Source organism: Temnothorax americanus, unplaced genomic scaffold (assembly GCF_048541705.1).
Source record: "Temnothorax americanus isolate GAGA-0224 unplaced genomic scaffold, ASM4854170v1 Scaffold164, whole genome shotgun sequence".
In the NCBI taxonomy this organism is placed as follows: Eukaryota; Metazoa; Arthropoda; class Insecta; order Hymenoptera; family Formicidae; genus Temnothorax; species Temnothorax americanus.
Window position 1 is genome coordinate 7453 of NW_027509301.1, and position 17794 is coordinate 25246.

Below are 17794 nucleotides of genomic sequence, written 5' to 3' on the forward strand. Positions count from 1 at the left end.
TCCAGATAGCGCGCTCCGTAGTTTTCGGTGTCTAGGTGTATTAATACCTTGAATTCGATGTCCACGTGTCCCAGGTTGCCGATGACGAGGTCCAGATAGCGCGCTCCGTAGTTTTCGGTGTCTAGGTGTATTGATACCTTGAATTCGATGTCCACGTGTCCCAGGTTGCCGATGACGAGGTCCACATAGTGCGCTCCGTAGTTTTCGGTGTCTACGTGTATTAATACCTTGAATTCGATGTCCACGTGTCCCAGGTTGCCGATGACAAGGTCCACATAGTGCGCTCCGTAGTTTTCGGTGTCTACGTGTATTAATACCTTGAATTCGATGTCCACGTGTCCCAGGTTGCCGATGACGAGGTCCAGATAGCGCGCTCCGTAGTTTTCGGTGTCTAGGTGTATTGATACCTTGAATTCGATGTCCACGTGTCCCAGGTTGTGGATGACGATGTCCAGGTAGCGCGCTCCGTAGTTTTCAATGTCTAGGCGTATTGATACCTTGAATTCGATGTCCACGTGTCCCAGGTTGCCGATGACGAGGTCCACATAGTGCGCTCCATAGTTTTTGGTGTCCAGGTGTAATCGTACGTTGAATTTAATGTCTAGGTGTCCCAGGTTGCCGACGACGAGGTCCACATAGTGCGCTCCGTAGTTTTCGGTGTCTACGTGTATTAATACCTTGAATTCGATGTCCACGTGTCCCAGGTTGCCGATGACGGGTTCCAGACAGTGCGCTTCATAGTTTTCGGTGTCCAGGTGTAATCATACGTTGAATTCGATGTCTAGGTGTCCCAGGTTGCCGATGACAAAGTTTAGATAGTGCGCTCCATAGTTTTCGGTGTCCAGGTGTAATAATACGTTAAATTCGATGTCTAGGTGTCCCACGTTGCCGAAGACGAGGTCTACATAGTGCGCTGCGTAGTTTTTGGTGTCTACGTGTATTAATACCTTGAATTCGATGTCCACGTGTCCCAGGTTGCTGATGATGAGGTCCAGATAGTGCACTCCATAGTTTTCGGTGTCCAAGTGTAATAATACGTTGAATTTGATGTCTAATTTTAATGAGGTTTGTTAATTATTTTGGCTAAAATTTGGGAAAAACGAATTCGTAATTTCGACCGGCCAACATGTCGAATTACGGATTCGTTTATCCTAAATTTTAACCAAATTAATTAACGAATCTCATTAAAATTAGACATCAAATTCAACGTATTATTACACTTGGACACCGAAAACTATGGAGTGCACTATCTGGACCTCATCATCAGCAACCTGGGACACGTGGACATCGAATTCAAGGTATTAATACACGTAGACACCAAAAACTACGCAGCGCACTATGTAGACCTCGTCATCGGCAACGTGGGACACCTAGACATCGAATTTAACGTATTATTACACCTGGACACCGAAAACTATGGAGCGCACTATCTAAACTTTGTCATCGGCAACCTGGGACACCTAGACATCGAATTCAACGTATGATTACACCTGGACACCGAAAACTATGAAGCGCACTGTCTGGAATCCGTCATCGGCAACCTGGGACACGTGGACATCGAATTCAAGGTATTAATACACGTAGACACCGAAAACTACGGAGCGCACTATGTGGACCTCGTCGTCGGCAACCTGGGACACCTAGACATTAAATTCAACGTACGATTACACCTGGACACCAAAAACTATGGAGCGCACTATGTGGACCTCGTCATCGGCAACCTGGGACACGTGGACATCGAATTCAAGGTATTAATACACGTAGACACCGAAAACTACGGAGCGCGCTATCTGGACCTCGTCATCGGCAACCTGGGACACGTGGACATCGAATTCAAGGTATTAATACACGTAGACACCGAAAACTACGGAGCGCACTATGTGGACCTCGTCGTCGGCAACCTGGGACACCTAGACATTAAATTCAACGTACGATTACACCTGGACACCAAAAACTATGGAGCGCACTATCTGGACCTCGTCATCGGCAACCTGGGACACGTAGACATCGAATTCAACGTACGATAACACCTGGATACCGAAAACTATGAAGCGCACTATCTGGACCTCGTCATCGGCAACCTGGGATACCTAGACATCGAATTCAAGCTTGATTCATAAGAATGGACTTAAAAATTCCCTAGCGGCAGAATTAAAATTATGTCTAGACATAATAAAAATTGGCTGAATTAAAATTATGTGTACACATAATTTTAATTCATTTTTATTATGTCAAGACATAATTTTAATTCATTTTTATTATGTCAAGACATATAATTTTAATTCATTTTTATTATGTCAAGACATAATAAAAATGAATTAAAATTATGTGTACACATAATAAAAATTGGATGAATTAAAATTATGTCTGACATAAAAATAATTCCGCATTTTTATTATGTGTACACATAATTTTAATTCATTTTTATTATATGTCTTGACATAATAAAAATGAATTAAAATTATATGTCTTGACATAATAAAAATGAATTAAAATTATGTGTACACATAATTTTAATTCAGCCAATTTTTATTATGTCTAGACATAATAAAAATTGTATGAATTAAAATTATGTGTACACATAATAAAAATTGTATGAATTAAAATTATGTGTACACATAATAAAAATGCGGAATTATAATAAAAATTGGCTGAATTAAAATTATGTGTAGACATAATAAAAATTGTATGAATTAAAATTATGTGTACACATAATAAAAATGCGGATTTATTTTTATGTCAGACATAATTTTAATTCATCCAATTTTTATTATGTCTAGACATAATTTTAATTCATCCAATTTTTATTATGTCTAGACATAATTTTAATTCAAAATTTAAAAGAAATATGTGTTTAAACATCATTTTCATTCGGTGCATTAAAATTATGTCATAACATAATTTTAATTCTCAATTTTAATTATGTCTAGACATAATAAAAATTAGATGAATTAAAATTATGTCTTGACATAATAAAAATGAATTAAAATTATGTGTACACATAATTCATCATTTTTATTATGTCTAGACATAATTTTAATTCGTCAATTTTTATTATGTCTAGACATAATTTTAATTCATTATTAAGAATCGCAATTTTTCTGAAGACAATTATTTTTTGAAACTTTTATATTGAGTATAATTTTATTTATGCTATTAAAAAGTAAAACGGCATGCCATACTTAAACGTATAATAAACATGTATCTACATACCTTTATTATTTTGAAACATTTTTTTGAATTATTTGGAATTTCTTTCTTCCGTTTCTCTTTTCGTTTCTCGTTGTTCCTTGCAATTCACATACAATATTAACAAAATAAATCCGAATTTTTATGATGTCTTGACATAATTTTAATTCATCCAATTTTTATGATGTCTCGACATAATTTTAATTCATCTAATTTTTATGTTGTCCACACATAATTTTAATTCGTGAAATTAAAATTATGTCGGGACATAAAAATAATTCCGAATTTTTATTATGTCCTGACATAATTTTAATTTGTCCAATTTTTATTATGTTTGACATAAATTTAATTCATTATTAAGAATCGCTATTTTTCTCAAGACAATTATTTTTTGAAACTTTTATATTGTGTATAATATTATTTATGCTATTCAAAAGTAAAAAACGGTGTGTCATCCAATTTTTATTATGTATATCAAATTTTTATTTAATGAATTAAAATTATGTCGCAACATCACACACACATAAAAATTAAATCCAATTAAAATTATGTCGACATGTAAAATTAATTCCGAATTCTTATGATGTCTTGACATAATTTTAATTCATTAATAAGAATTGTGGACTATATTATTTTTTGATCTTTTGTATTGAATGGAATATTTATTATGCTATTAAAAAGTAAAACGGCTTGCCGTACAATTTTTATTATATTCCGATATAATTTTAATTGGATGAATTACAATGATGTCGGAACGTAATAAAAATTCGGAATTATTTTTATGTTCCGACATAATTTTAATTTATTCAATTTTTATTATGTTCGACATAATTTAAAATCATTAAGTAAGAATCGCTATTTTTCTTAAGACAATTATTTTTGGAAACTTTTATATTGTGTAGAATATTATTGATGCCATTAAAAAGTAAAACGGCGTGCCATAGACTTTCAAACGTTTCATTGATTAATTATACAAATAATTTGTAATATAGTTAATAACTTTGTTGCAGTACGATAAATTCAGAGTTGACGGAATTAGTTTAGCTTATAATATCTCAAACATTTAAAAGCTGAAATATTGTTAAAGAAACACGGTAGTTAAGAGACACGGTAGTGTCTCACTCGAAGTACACGCGCAGCGAAATTGACATTAACGGGAAGGTCTAATGCAAATGTTCGATTTAATATGTGTAATGAACTTGCACATTAAGCAGATACTGATGTAGAATAGATAAGTATATAATCTGTACTCGAGTGTATCTTGCTACAATGTATAATTTGATAAATAATTATAGATTTGATGGATAGTCTAGAAAAACTTTAGATAGATATTAGTTATAAAATTATTCTACAAGAAAAACATAAATACCTAAAAAATGTTTTTATTTAAATCATGAATATAAATGGAAAAAGTATATCTAATATAATAATGAGAAAAACTAATTAGCTATAAATTAAATTAGAAAGAAAGACATCTAATTTTTTCAAAAATCTAAGTAAATTAACAATGTAAATTATGTACAAAATTACATACGAAATATTTTTTAAGTTTTTATGATGACTTTTACAGATGACTTTGGACAGATAAATCACAAGGTAAAGTTCTCTTTGACGATAAAAGAAATATTTTATGCAGAAAAACGTGCATAAAAATGTATAGTTTTATTATTTTAATAGGAACTTCCTGAAGCGGAAGAACTTAGATATTTAATGCTGAAATATTTTTACATAATTCATAAGAACTTGTACCACATAATGATAACATAATGTTGACATTGTGGACTATATAATGCAGTTGTGCGGAACTGTTATTTTGAGTCCATTAATTAGTGCGATAATCTAACTAACGTTACACTTTTAGAGAAAATATGGAAAACTTATTCCGTATTCTTATCGTACCCATATATCCTGTCACTTATGAACATGCAATAAATATTCCGGATAGTTAGTGGATGTCACTAACAATACGTAACACACGCAATTTACTATTTTCATCGCGAGATCCGTGTCGGTTGATATAGTACTGAAGTGTCGACTTTATTCTTTTTATTACACCTTTATGACTTTTACAAACTTAATATTTAATTTTGCATATATGATGCTTGCGAGAAAGGCACTTGCGCGGAAGCATCGCTGCGTATGATCAGTGTCACTTCACAGTGTAAGAAGCGTAATGTAGACTCGAGTGCACGTAGATTGTAGATTTACCAGACTTGCAATTGGTCGTATATGACGTTCAAAAGATCGCAATCAATTTGGATTTAGAGCAACTGGAAAGATAGGTATCGATAAAATAAAAAAACGGACACTTATTCTCAAATTATAAATTATTAAATGATGCACGCTTAAAACGTTTTGACAAGACTTAGGCCTAATTGTTCCAACTTGTTGGTAAACTAACTATAATTTAACTAATTTAACTAACTAATAGTTAAATTATATATATGTCTTTGTTTATATCCTTTACATTAGACAAAGATAGACATATGATTTAATTATTAGTTATTATAGTTAGCTTACCAACAGATTGGAATACACACACAACCGGCCCTTAAAGTGTATAAATTTAAAAAATCTTTAAGAATGTCTTGTCAGAAAAGAAAACATTGTATCGAAAAAACCGAATTAATATGTAGAAGATATTTATGAATTATTATGAACCAATGTATGTGAATACGCATAAAAAAATCGACGAAATAGAATGAAGAAGAAAAATAGATATTAACTTTAAGTTTTTTATGGAAGAATATAATTGTTGCACACGAATGACTTCGGTTCGCTTGAGAATTTAATCTTCATGGCCGAAACTCGTCTCGCAGCCGTCGCCATGTTTAGAAGTGTGTTCTTGGGCGTGCGGTGTGACGATGCATTGTAAAATATTAGATATAGCTCAAGCGCCGTATATTACGTGAGTTACCCAATTGCGAGTCGACTCACGAGGGACACGGGCGTGACGTTCATTCCCGTGGATGGCGCACCTACGTCGCGGTAATTTGTGATTACATTATGCTGTAACGTGCAATGAGTGATAAACAGGGTGCACCCATTTTACCACCCCTTAATCGGGGTGCGGCTAGTAATGGCGGAAATAACGGAAGTTCAGCTCAACAGATTGTCAGTCTGCAGCAGGTTCTCGCTACCGTTCAAGGCCTCAACGTGCTTGCTACTCTATCAGTGGGCAATAGTTCGTTAACTGTTCGGTAACAGTTCAATTTAATCTTCATGGATGCCTGCAAAATCGACAATTTCAATAAAGAGAACGTCATTACGGAAGAAATTAATAAACGGAAAATGATCAAAATAAAATCAGAGACACATCAGGATTCCTATTGGATGCTTAGAATGTCGATAATATTTTTCAAGATCATCGGTCTCGCCACGTTTGCCCATCACATCGTCACGCGGAGAAAAAGACCATCGTGCGCATTTTATTACTCCAAATTTGGGATCTTTTACAATGTCGTATTGAGTTGCTTAATAATCGCTTCGAACTATTTGTCGATACCGTTCATCCTTACTGTACAATATGAGAATAAGTCAAACTTTACTGTATGCCTCACGGTTCTGCAAGCTATACTTGGCTCCCTGGTGATCTGCGCGATTTTACTGTCTTACTGCATCAATCAGAAATCCTTGGTGCGGATTGTTAATCAATTAATAGACGTCGAGCACGAAATGGATCGTCTGTATTTTTTGTATCGTCCGTTGCGACGACAACGTATTTTCTATGCCGCGACCATCGTCTGCGTCTTGAAGGTTTGCCTACTGATTCTTCTTCTGACCACTGAGACCCTGGCCTTTCACGTTGGCCCGATCGCCTGGCTGTCGGACATTCTACCGACTCTTCACGTGGGTTGGCTGTTGATACAGTACTTCCTGTTGGTCACGATCATTCAAGCGGATTTCGCCGATGTGAATCAAGCGATAGAGAGCCTTACCGGAGTCGGCACACCTGATCCTCAAACGCAGTCTTTCTATCAAACGCGTCGTGTTGTATTCAGCAATTCCACAGTTCATCAACTGCTGCAGCTACGAGATATGCACTGTCATCTTTGCGAGATATCCGAGGACGTGTCGGATTTCTATTCACTGCCAGTATTGCTCGGCGTTACTTTTCTCTTTGCGACACTCACATTTAAAGGCTACTATCTTCTCGCGCCAGCTCTAACCGGTGATATCTTAGAGTATATGATTCTTAGTAACACTATCATCTGGTTAATATTTCTTATTTATCCCATTTCTCTCTTCACCAACAGAATCACCAAGACTTTAAACGAGGTAAGATAATCGGTATAATAATAAGCTATAGATTTTGATCGTATTTTAATCGAGTTGTTTTAATTGACAAACATTTTTTTATTAGCAAATAAAATCCCATGTATATATTAAAATGTTTTACAAAAGTGTGCAGCATTGTTCTAATTATAAATTAATTTTAGATAGGGAAAACGGGCAAAATAATACATAGCCTTTTAAGATGCACGATCAGTAAAGAGTCAAAGTCAGAGGTAAGACACAAAGTCACATGAAACTTTTTTATGGACAGTAAATACTCAACGTAACGACATTTATCATCTGTCATTTATCTGTTGCAGCTCAAGCAATTTTCACTTCTATTGCTACATCACAAAGTACAGTTCACAGCTAAGGGATACTTTGCGCTCGATAACAATTTTCTTCATTCGGTGAATATATTTATAATGTCGTACGGATCTGATATAAGTTAAGTTTTCTTCATTCATTTAATTTTGATTATTAGCTGATCGGCACGGTGGTGACGTATTTGGTGATACTTATGCAATTTCAAATGGGCAGTTCATCATAGCCGCTGTAATTGAACAAAGAAAGATTTATTTAAAGTAAAATAATAAATTGAATATCAAAAATAACAGACGTAATGTATAGCGCAATGTTCCTTAAATTGATATTTAAAGGTCAGTGAAATGGCATCGTCATGCAATTGCAGCTGTGTAACTTTCTATATTATAACTTTCTGATGTATTCAAACTACTCTGATGTGCAGAATTAAAGAACAAAAATTCTAATATATATTATATATATATTATATATGTATTTATGTAAATTAAATGTGTTAAAATTAATTTGTTTAATATACATTATATAATTAAAAAACAGTGTTTGATATTACGGAATATAGTGGTGAAATGGAATTCTAGTACAGATTTTTAATGTAAATTGTTTTTCTTTAAGGCTATTCGTTGTTCATAATTGTTCTCACGAAAAGATTTTAAGAATCAATTTTCTTTTACAGCACAAATTATGTTTTTTGTTACACCGGTTCTTAAATATTTCGGGCATGTCGTTAAGCACGAAATCATCAAAAGCATTATAATTTGCACAAGACGATGCAGCCCAGCTGGTAACATAGATCCCACGTTTTGCGATGTATGTTGTAATAATGGCAAAGACAATAGTAAATCTTTCAGTTTTAATTCCACATTATTTATTTAAAGTAACACAGTATGATTTAAGATATAATGACAGGCATTAGCTACTTTCCTTGTCAGCTCGGAAACTAGTTTCCGAGACGCGGTTTTTTCTACCTAATCACAACCAATTAATACTACGTCGGCGATTATAGCCCATCAGCCATCGTGAATTCGCTGTGATACACGTGAAACCGTGATCTTCGAATGAGAGAATACGCTTCTCTCTTAAGGTGGTTCGGCTAGTACCGTATGAGTCGTCAATATAAAGCCTAACTTTTTTTTTTTTAAGAAAAACCATTTTTATGGATGTATTCTAGACACTTGTATAATTACTGGTTTTATAATGTAAATTTTTATTCGATTATGTATCAATTTATCTACTGATAAATGTAAACAGTGTAAGATTTGACTTCAGTTGACATTCGCCTCTTGTCGCGACAATATATGCATCTTTTTGCTGTAAGGCAACTATCATGCCAGTGCCATGTGTTTAAGTGTATTTAGGTTTTTTTTATAACATATATTTTTAATTCAGATATTTTTCTTCGACATATGCTCTGATGGCCAAACCACCTTAATTAACGCGTCAAAGATCACCATTGAAACGCACACATATCATACACTTTTTTATATATTAAAGTATTCTCATACTATACATTATATCCATAAATTTTACTATTTTCACGTTTATTTTTGCACCTAAGATTGGGGCATGCCTTCCACACTCCTTCGTATTTGTCTATTACGACTCGATACTCATCTGGCTTACACCATATCGAATTGTTTTATATTGCAACCTCCGCTTAACAAACATATTTCATGCATGTTTTTAAGTGATTTATATTCGCACGTTTTCTCTTGACGTAAAAATTTACTTAAAAGTATAGGTATATACTTTCCAATGTGATATAAATATTTCATATTGTTTTAACTGTAAGTCTTCTCTTGAGCCTTTCTATGAATTAAATACACATATTGCAAGACGTAATATCTCCTTGTTTTTTTCTCCATTATTTAAAACATGTTTTCTCAAGCAACTTTGTTAGCAAAATGGCCGTATAAAAAAATATATCGTGATTATCGTCTAATTATTCAGTTTTCTAGGAATTTTATACGAATATTTAATAAGCATTTTGATAAGAAGCTGATTTAAGGAGTTAAAGTTTTACTGAAATCTATCATTATCGATAGATTTATCGCAGATTGTTGGAGAAAAGATTTGCTCATTTTCCTATTTAGTAAATTCTGGACTGATTCGTGCCAGTTACTTGTTAATATACAAATATTCGATCGGAAAGCTTCAAAGTTAGTTATCTCTGTTATGTTATGTAATTTTAATATAAAAAATGGATTATAATTTAGTAAGTTATTTTTTGCTAGAAGCAAAGTTGGAAATTCCTTTTCAAGAATAGCATAGAATTTTTACTAAATTAATTTAAATAATCCCAATTAACAAACAACTATTTATAATTTATATTATCCGATAGAATATCTTTATTGTTATTTAGTAAACTTGCAAAGAGTTACATGATTATTTATTAAATATCGCAGGCTGTACACACACACAGACTGATGGTTATATCTTCTCTCTTTAATTACGAACAACAACGGATATCCTTCAAGGGACTGTTTTTTTATCACTCTACACATCGCATGTATATCTTTATAATACGCAAATATTTCGTAAAAAATCTTGCAGTAAAGAAATTAATTTTACTATAATTAGATTATCTCAATATTGTCGCAATTGGGAGTGCCCAAATATTTAAAAGTTATGATAATAGAGAGTTTGGAAAAATGCTCAAGATCTTGGCCAGATCAAAATTTTAAGGAGTAACAGAAGTATGCAATGTATTTCTTAAGTATCTTTGAGAATAAATGTTATCTAAACTAGAGTAAGAAAACTAGAATAAAAAACCTTTTTTTAAGTTAGTTTCTCGATTATCTCTAGCGAGTGACAGGCGATGTCATGAATGAACCTCAAAGAGGGTTGTTCCACAGTTTTGTAGCAAAATAAACTTTTATCATCTAAATTAGAGTATTAGTAAAAATTTCTTTTTTTAAGTTAGTTTTGATTATCTTCAGGTAGCGAGGGGCAATGAATGTTTCAAAGAAGATTGTTCCACAGATCTGTGTTAAAAGGCCGCTTTCGTAAAATTTTCAAGATAATATAGTATTTTTCGAAATCAGAAAAGTCAATATCATTCTATCATTTAAGGATAAAAAAAATTTATCTATACATATAACATTTTCTCCTCTTTTCTGTTCTTAGGAACAAAATAACTCCTACAGTTTCTGTTTCTCAAGGTATCGTATTAATATTATTAGAGAGAATAAATAAAAAATATCTATAAAGTGCAATTTTCTTAATAAATAATATTAGTCAAATATGCTTCCTGCTTAATACGCAACCGCTATTTAGCAGCGCTTGCTGGCAATAACGTATGAGATATCCCTCGAAAGAAATATTGATATACGCATTACATATTGCGGGGTTTCTTTGGCATACATGGTATGATTATAAAGTTACCCAAACTACTTAATTGCTACATACAGAGTCATACATTATTGCACGATAACACAATTCTTGTATTGAGTATGACTTTGCTTATTTCTCTATGATTCGTATAAATCAGAATTTGACATATACGATGAACTTAAAATTACAGCTGTCAATGCTCAAATATTCGAATAATTACAATTGCGCACACATTCGGATATTTGGCTCACGGTATTTAAACATCTGCGCAATATTATATTGTTATTCCATTATATTATTTATTTCATACATATTTATAAGAGTGTAAATTATCGGTATTAATTATTCAAATATTTGAACGCGTTGAAGCTTGAGTAACTCGCCAGAGCAATTTTCTGTAAAAACTCGAATTTTACTTTGCAGTTCGCACTCGTGTTTTGTAAATGCCATGTATATATTCGTTCGGTGTCACATCACGATTTGGAAAAATGTGCGTTTTTCACACATTTCTAGCATAAACATGTTCTTATTGACTCTAGCATAAACTTGTCTTATTGACATATAAGTCAATAGATGTCGTCAATCTAAACATTCTAAAGAAGATGCATAGCAGTATAGGAGATCTTTTTAAAAATTTCACCTAATATTTTACTTGCCGTCGTTACACTCACTTAACCCTCGGAGAACACATCTATTTTTTCATTCGCGGAGAACACTCTGGGTCAATCTGAAATTTCCAGATGTACTTGGAACATTGTTAAATCAATTGATATAAATAAAAAGTGCCGGAATTATTTACATATTTAAAAACATTCAAAAAAATTTTATTTTTTTGAAAAACGTAATTTACGAAAATTTTTTTTTTTTTTTTTAAATATTTCTGGCCAATTTTTTTAAAATGCTTTCAAGATATTTACGATAAAACTCGAGGTAAGGGTCAAATTGACCCTGTGTGTTCTCCGAGGGTTATATAAACGTAAAAACATGTATCTACTACCTTTATTATTTCGAAACATTTTTTCGAATTATTTGGAATTTTTTTCTTCCGTTTCTCTTTTCGTTTCTCGCTGTTCCTTGCAATTCACATACAATATTAACGAAGTAGAATTTATTGTTGAATGAATAACTACTAAAATAGACTGTTTTGTAACAACATTATCTTATCGGAGATGAAAGATGAGGTTTTTCATGAAATCACAATTGGATACTATTGGCGAATCTTGTTGAATTGTTTCTACGTACAAATACATTGAGACTATGCATGGTAGATCTCATTTAGTTGAGTATAAATTGCAAAGTACTCGCGAAGAGTGACGTACATTGTTTGTTAAATATGGTACAAATATAATACAATTAAAAATCATAGATAAATGATAGAAGTGGACATTATTCTTTGCAGAACAATATAGGTTTTCCGGAAATTAAATAGCATGATCTGTGACTTTTATGTTGCTTAAATGATATTTCGGAAAATAAAAATAGAAATTGTATGTAAACTGTAGAGATGAAAGTTTTGAAACCATCGATTAAAAAAACTTGTGTACTTCATTAATATATGTTTACATCTGTTGTCTTCTTATTAAACGGAAGTTTCTGCTGAGGTAGTACCATTTGCTTTTAAAGGACTGATGCTTTCCTTGGATCGTATTAAATCTACCTGAAATATCGAATCGAAGTATTTATTAATTTCTTTTCAAGTTAGTCCTAAAAATTTGTTTCAATATGCTTTCTTTTAAAGAAAAGCAAAATGAAAAATTGAATTGCGTTTATTGATTAGAATTTCATAAATTATCTAGAATTATCTAGAAATCTTACATAATTATAATTCATATAAATTCAAATAAACGTCATATAATTATAAAGAAATATAGATGCTTTAACATTATTTTTTATAACATTCTATTTTTTTTAATTTTTTCTATTTTATTATAAATAATAATTTTATGAGAACAATTTAATAAATATGAAGTAGTAGGGGAGACTGGGGCAAGCTCGACATCGGGACAAACTTGACACTAAGTTTTTTGCTAATTTAAATCTATATCGTAGAAACTTGCCTTTCCTACTGTAAATGCGTCTTTATGTGCCAGTGTTGTCAACGGATATTGGTGGCATTCAGAGTTATGGTGTAATTTCTAATGCGACATAAGCTTTTTTGATGGTGAAAAGTAATTTTTCTGATCTCTCGAAAATTGCTACTTTTTCATCGAGCTTTACTTTTGCGAATTTACAGGCAAGTGATTTTGATGGAAAATTTGTTTTTTTTGTACGAATCCGATACTTGTTTTTGCATATTTTCAAAATTTTCATGATTTTGGAGTGACAAAAGTGGAAAATGACGTCCGGGGCAAAATCGACACCACATCGTTTTAACGATGATTGTAAAAGCAGTCGTATAGCTCATGACAAATGTGTGCGCACGTCCGATCGCAATTTTTCTGCATTAATTATTTTTTAGACATGAGGTTAGATGATAATTATAAAAATTTAACATTTTTTACTTCATTATTTCCAATGATTGTTTTACTTAATTCCGAATTTTTGTAATTTCTAGATACACGATAAAAAATATATTTTTATTTTCAGACCATAAAAAATAAGTTTTGGATGAAATTGTGTCGATCAGACGAAGTGTCGAGTTTGTCCTGACATTTTTTAATTTGAAAATTTGTCTTTGCGTCACTTTATTTTCTTTTCTTGGAGGCAAAATTAAGCGACGTACAGCAAAACTTCCTGAAGCAATTTTGTACCTGAAGAAACACTCTTTAAATGTGTACTATTGAATTCGCTTGAAAATTTTAATTAATTGTTGAAAATTGTCTTTGAAGAAATTGTGTCGAGTTTGCCCCGGTCTCCTCTGTTGTAGATATTTTATATTTAATATATGTACCTATTGTACATATATATTACACATTTAAGTAAACTAGATTTGCCCCGGGGTATAGGGATAGCCCCGGACATTATTGAAATTTAAGTATGTACCGCGTATCTATGGCCATTGTTTAAACATTCTAATATGCCCTTTTGCGTATCTCGACATATGCAGAATGTTAATAGATACGCGGTATCGAATTTCAATAATGTCCGGGGTGACCCCCCGTTCCTCTATAAAGAACATATACGTACACTATATGATAAATATATATATGCTATACCTTTCAAAAATCATCTTTCTGACTGAGATATGTGACTTAAGATGACATCATTTTTTTTGTTTATACGTAGAATTACATCCTATTATTGACTAATCTTAATAACAATTTTGTAAATAATTTAATATATTTTTAATATATGCTATGCATCTCTTATCAATACAACGAAAAAGGTAAATTTTTAATGCTCATGCAACGGTAAAAAGTTACTAATATTAAAAGCAAAAAAGAAACATGCAATTAGATATTTCCATCTTATTTTACAAAGCTCATTATTTTACGAAATTAATAAGAAAACATTGTATCAGTCCTGTTTTTTTGTAAATTTGTATTATTATACTTCACATTTTTCCAATTATTTAAGATGCATGGTTATTACTTTCATCACTGTGAAAAATTACATACAATATATTTTAAAAAGTTAGTCACTTGAAACAGGAGAATAAGTAATACAAAAGCGAAAAGTAAATAGATGAAATGAATTAGACCTGTATGTGTAACGTCTTTTCTCAGGTCGTTTAATTATTTCGTTGTTTACGTTTACATTAACCACGAGCTACGTACGTAGCATTTCTAAGAGCATAAGCAAAAGTTGCAAAGTTGAGTCTCATAGACCATTACATTGCTATGTGAAGAAAAAGACGTGATTAATCCATAACAGATTCTTATAACAATAATAAACTAAAGAAGTATTTCTTCCTTATATCTTCTCGAATACTTCGCATAATTACAATAGTATTTACCATTTGTAAATTTGTAGTGAAATAAAAACTTGCAATAAAAATTGCCACGAAATTCTGTGCAATCGTGAATTAATATTTTGTATACTTAATGTGTATTTTTTTAATACTTTCGTGTATTTAATATACATATAAATGCTGTTATCGCCGTCATTACGTAATACCTAAGAGCATAATTCTCGTCTACGAAAATCCATGTTTTCTATAAGTCGTCCGCGTCTGTTTGCTTTTTACGTCAACTCGACGAGGATTGTCATGCTATCCTCGTTTGTAAGTTTACTCACAGCAGCGGTGCATGGGATATGTTGCATGCCGGTATATTGGTGCTCTTGCTGTGTGACTTGCCATATAAATTGTTGGTTTTTTTGGTGATGGTGATGGTAGTTAGAATTTAGAATCATTTACGTGTGTCACCTTGATCGAGATCCCACTGTCATCCTCGTCCTCTTCGGTCATCGTCGTCAGCCTCGTCGTCTCGTCGGCCAGCAACGAGTTATCCTTCTTCGGATGCTTTTTTTGTTTTCCCACACTGCGTTAGACAATTACAAACTTAATCAGTTTTAAAAACTAGACAATATCAATTAGAAGTTGATATATTCACATTAATCTTTCTTCTTTTTATTCGAAAACTATCAATATTGTAGTAATTATTAAAAGAATTTTAACAAAAAATTTTGATTAATAATAGAATATTTTTTTTACGTTTTAGTCTTTTATATTTTATAAGAAAGTTTACAATATTAATATGTAATAGTAAACATTACCAAGTTTTCATAATTAAGAGGATAAGGCTAGTGAACAAAGCTGGCCGTGTTTTTAATACGTGCTTAAAATTACTTTATTATAAATTAGTAATATATAATATTATAATATTAATTTATTATTAAAATAATATTGGATTCTATGTTAGAAAGCTAAGTTCTACAAATGTCTAATCATGCTACTATTGTAACTAATCACGTTGATTTTAAATTATATGCTCAAGTTCTTCAACTAAATTGACTAAGGAACGTTTGATTATACAGTTTAACGATTGTCTATTTGTTTCCAGTCGTCGTAACGTTTTGATTCTATACAATCACAATACTTTACATGAACGGAATTTGCGATGAGCTTCTATAAATACATAAGTAAGGTTGTTCCATCATTGATGAATCACCAGTCTTGAAGAAGCTTTCTTGTAAAAAATTCCTTCATGTACTTTAGAAAAATTAAATATCTAAATTTATAAAAATATAATAAATATAAAAATATAATAAAATACAAAAATAATATGTAAAAAATATATATGATACACAATGTTGTGTAAAAAGTATTTATTATTATTACAAATAAAATAAAATAGATATAAATTGGAAGATAGCACTATATATATATATATATATATATATATATATATATATATAATTGTCAAATAATAAAATTAATAATCGTGAAAAGTTATTAAAAAAATGACTAAGTTAATTTTATCAATCGGAAGTTACTGGCGAAGTTGTATTTAATCTTAAATTATTATTATTATTTGTATGTCTTATTTTTATACATATAACTTCTGCAAAAATAATGCATAAAATTGTTGAAAACTCAATACTTACTTGATTAGTGACTTTGATGATTGTTTCGTTTTTTCATTGCACTCGTTGACTTGTTGCCAGATACCAGTTTTGTTCACCTCCTCGCTGATATTGATACTCGCCAGTGGAATCTTCATGATGTTCCCATTTGCCAAAGAGATCTGAATATTTCCCGGGGGTCCATATTCCATCGTTTCGTTCTGATGATCCTGCAGGATGAACGAAACAAGAGTTTGAATCTCAACCTTGATGCGCGATGAATTTCTATCAGGCCATGCATAAATTCAAGCGAACTTTGCGCTGCCTTCGAATTGCTGAGAAGCAGGCGTGATACGTTGCTTGCCAGCATGTATTTCACGAGCCGGTCAATTATACGCGGCCAATAAATTATGGATGTATATACGAAGAAGTAATAACGATCGGTCAGAGAGGCTTCACGTAACGCTATGAATAAATTTACAAGGGTGTGACTTGGCGTGTAGATAATTCTAATTTCATAAGAGAAGAATGCACAATGGAAAAATTAGTGCGACGAGCCCGTGATGACGGTTAGAATTATGTTGGCAGTTTCGTATTACTTTTTTCAGAGGGAGAAGAAATAATTTTTATAAATAACGATTCTGTTCACCTTGATAGTTATGATCAGTACAATATTTTGTATCGTATTATCCGCGCGTAACGGCAATATATCAATCGATAGTGTTATAGTAAGCGTTTGAGGCGGTATTAGCGGTAATATCAAATTTGTACGTGTATGAAAATAAATACAAATGTGCGAAGGCACATTTTGTTATTTTAACATATTTGTCAATATTCTTTTTAATAATTTGGTTATTAAACATCGTGAAATTATATTCACACTTTCGTTTTGACTCTCAACTGTAAATGTAAACTGCAATATATTCTTGCTATCGCCACGTAATTTGCCAGGAAAATAACATGCTGTTATTGCAATCAGTTTAATGGCGCATGATCATTATTGAAATCGCATCTATCTCGCATAGTGCATCGTCGCGTTCGCTCACCGAAAAGTCTCTTCGATTACAAACGGGCGTAGGATGTTCGCTGAATCGTTCGTTTGCGAAAAGAACATGACTGTCGGCGAATATAATGCGGCGAAATGCTACGGACGTGCACTTATGGTGACATACCGATGACAGGCGGAGGATTCGACGACTGGCATTTTTTTCGTTTGCGATTTCCGTATTGA

General features: G+C 32.1%; 2 protein-coding genes across 18 annotated transcripts in view; one reads left to right on the forward strand and one right to left on the reverse strand.

The window, feature by feature from the left end:
* The first annotated feature begins 6143 nt into the window (after positions 1 to 6143).
* Positions 6144 to 8924, forward strand: LOC143895685 (uncharacterized). Its single transcript, XM_077402991.1, has 4 exons — positions 6144 to 7467; positions 7629 to 7697; positions 7785 to 7874; positions 7949 to 8924. Exons 1-4 carry the CDS (start codon positions 6412 to 6414, stop codon positions 8012 to 8014), a joined length of 1281 nt encoding a protein of 426 aa, XP_077259117.1. The 5' UTR covers positions 6144 to 6411; the 3' UTR covers positions 8015 to 8924.
* Positions 8925 to 9279: 355 nt separating this feature from the next.
* Positions 9280 to 17794, reverse strand: part of Ndae1 (Na[+]-driven anion exchanger 1) — a 57543-nt gene continuing 49028 nt past the window's right edge. For 12 of the 17 annotated variants that reach the window (XM_077402977.1, XM_077402979.1, XM_077402975.1 and 9 more), the window contains 3 exons: positions 16606 to 16793; positions 15416 to 15539; positions 9280 to 12775 (listed from right to left, as the gene is read on the reverse strand). In XM_077402977.1, the coding sequence (XP_077259103.1) occupies positions 12698 to 12775; positions 15416 to 15539; positions 16606 to 16793 (390 nt within the window). In that variant the 3' untranslated portion in view covers positions 9280 to 12697. Of the gene's footprint in view, positions 12776 to 15294; positions 15540 to 15936; positions 16188 to 16605; positions 16794 to 17794 lie in introns of those variants that run through there. The other 5 variants (XM_077402976.1, XM_077402987.1, XR_013256406.1 and 2 more) reach the window with 4 other exon arrangements.

Bases quoted from the DNA above. Each gene is read 5' to 3' on its own strand.
- LOC143895685 (XM_077402991.1), top strand. From the start codon at position 6,412: ATGGATGCCTGCAAAATCGACAATTTCAATAAAGAGAACGTCATTACG. The intron at 7,468-7,628 runs GTAAGATAATCG...AATTAATTTTAG, and splicing joins TCACCAAGACTTTAAACGAG to ATAGGGAAAACGGGCAAAAT. The intron at 7,698-7,784 runs GTAAGACACAAA...TATCTGTTGCAG, and splicing joins GTAAAGAGTCAAAGTCAGAG to CTCAAGCAATTTTCACTTCT.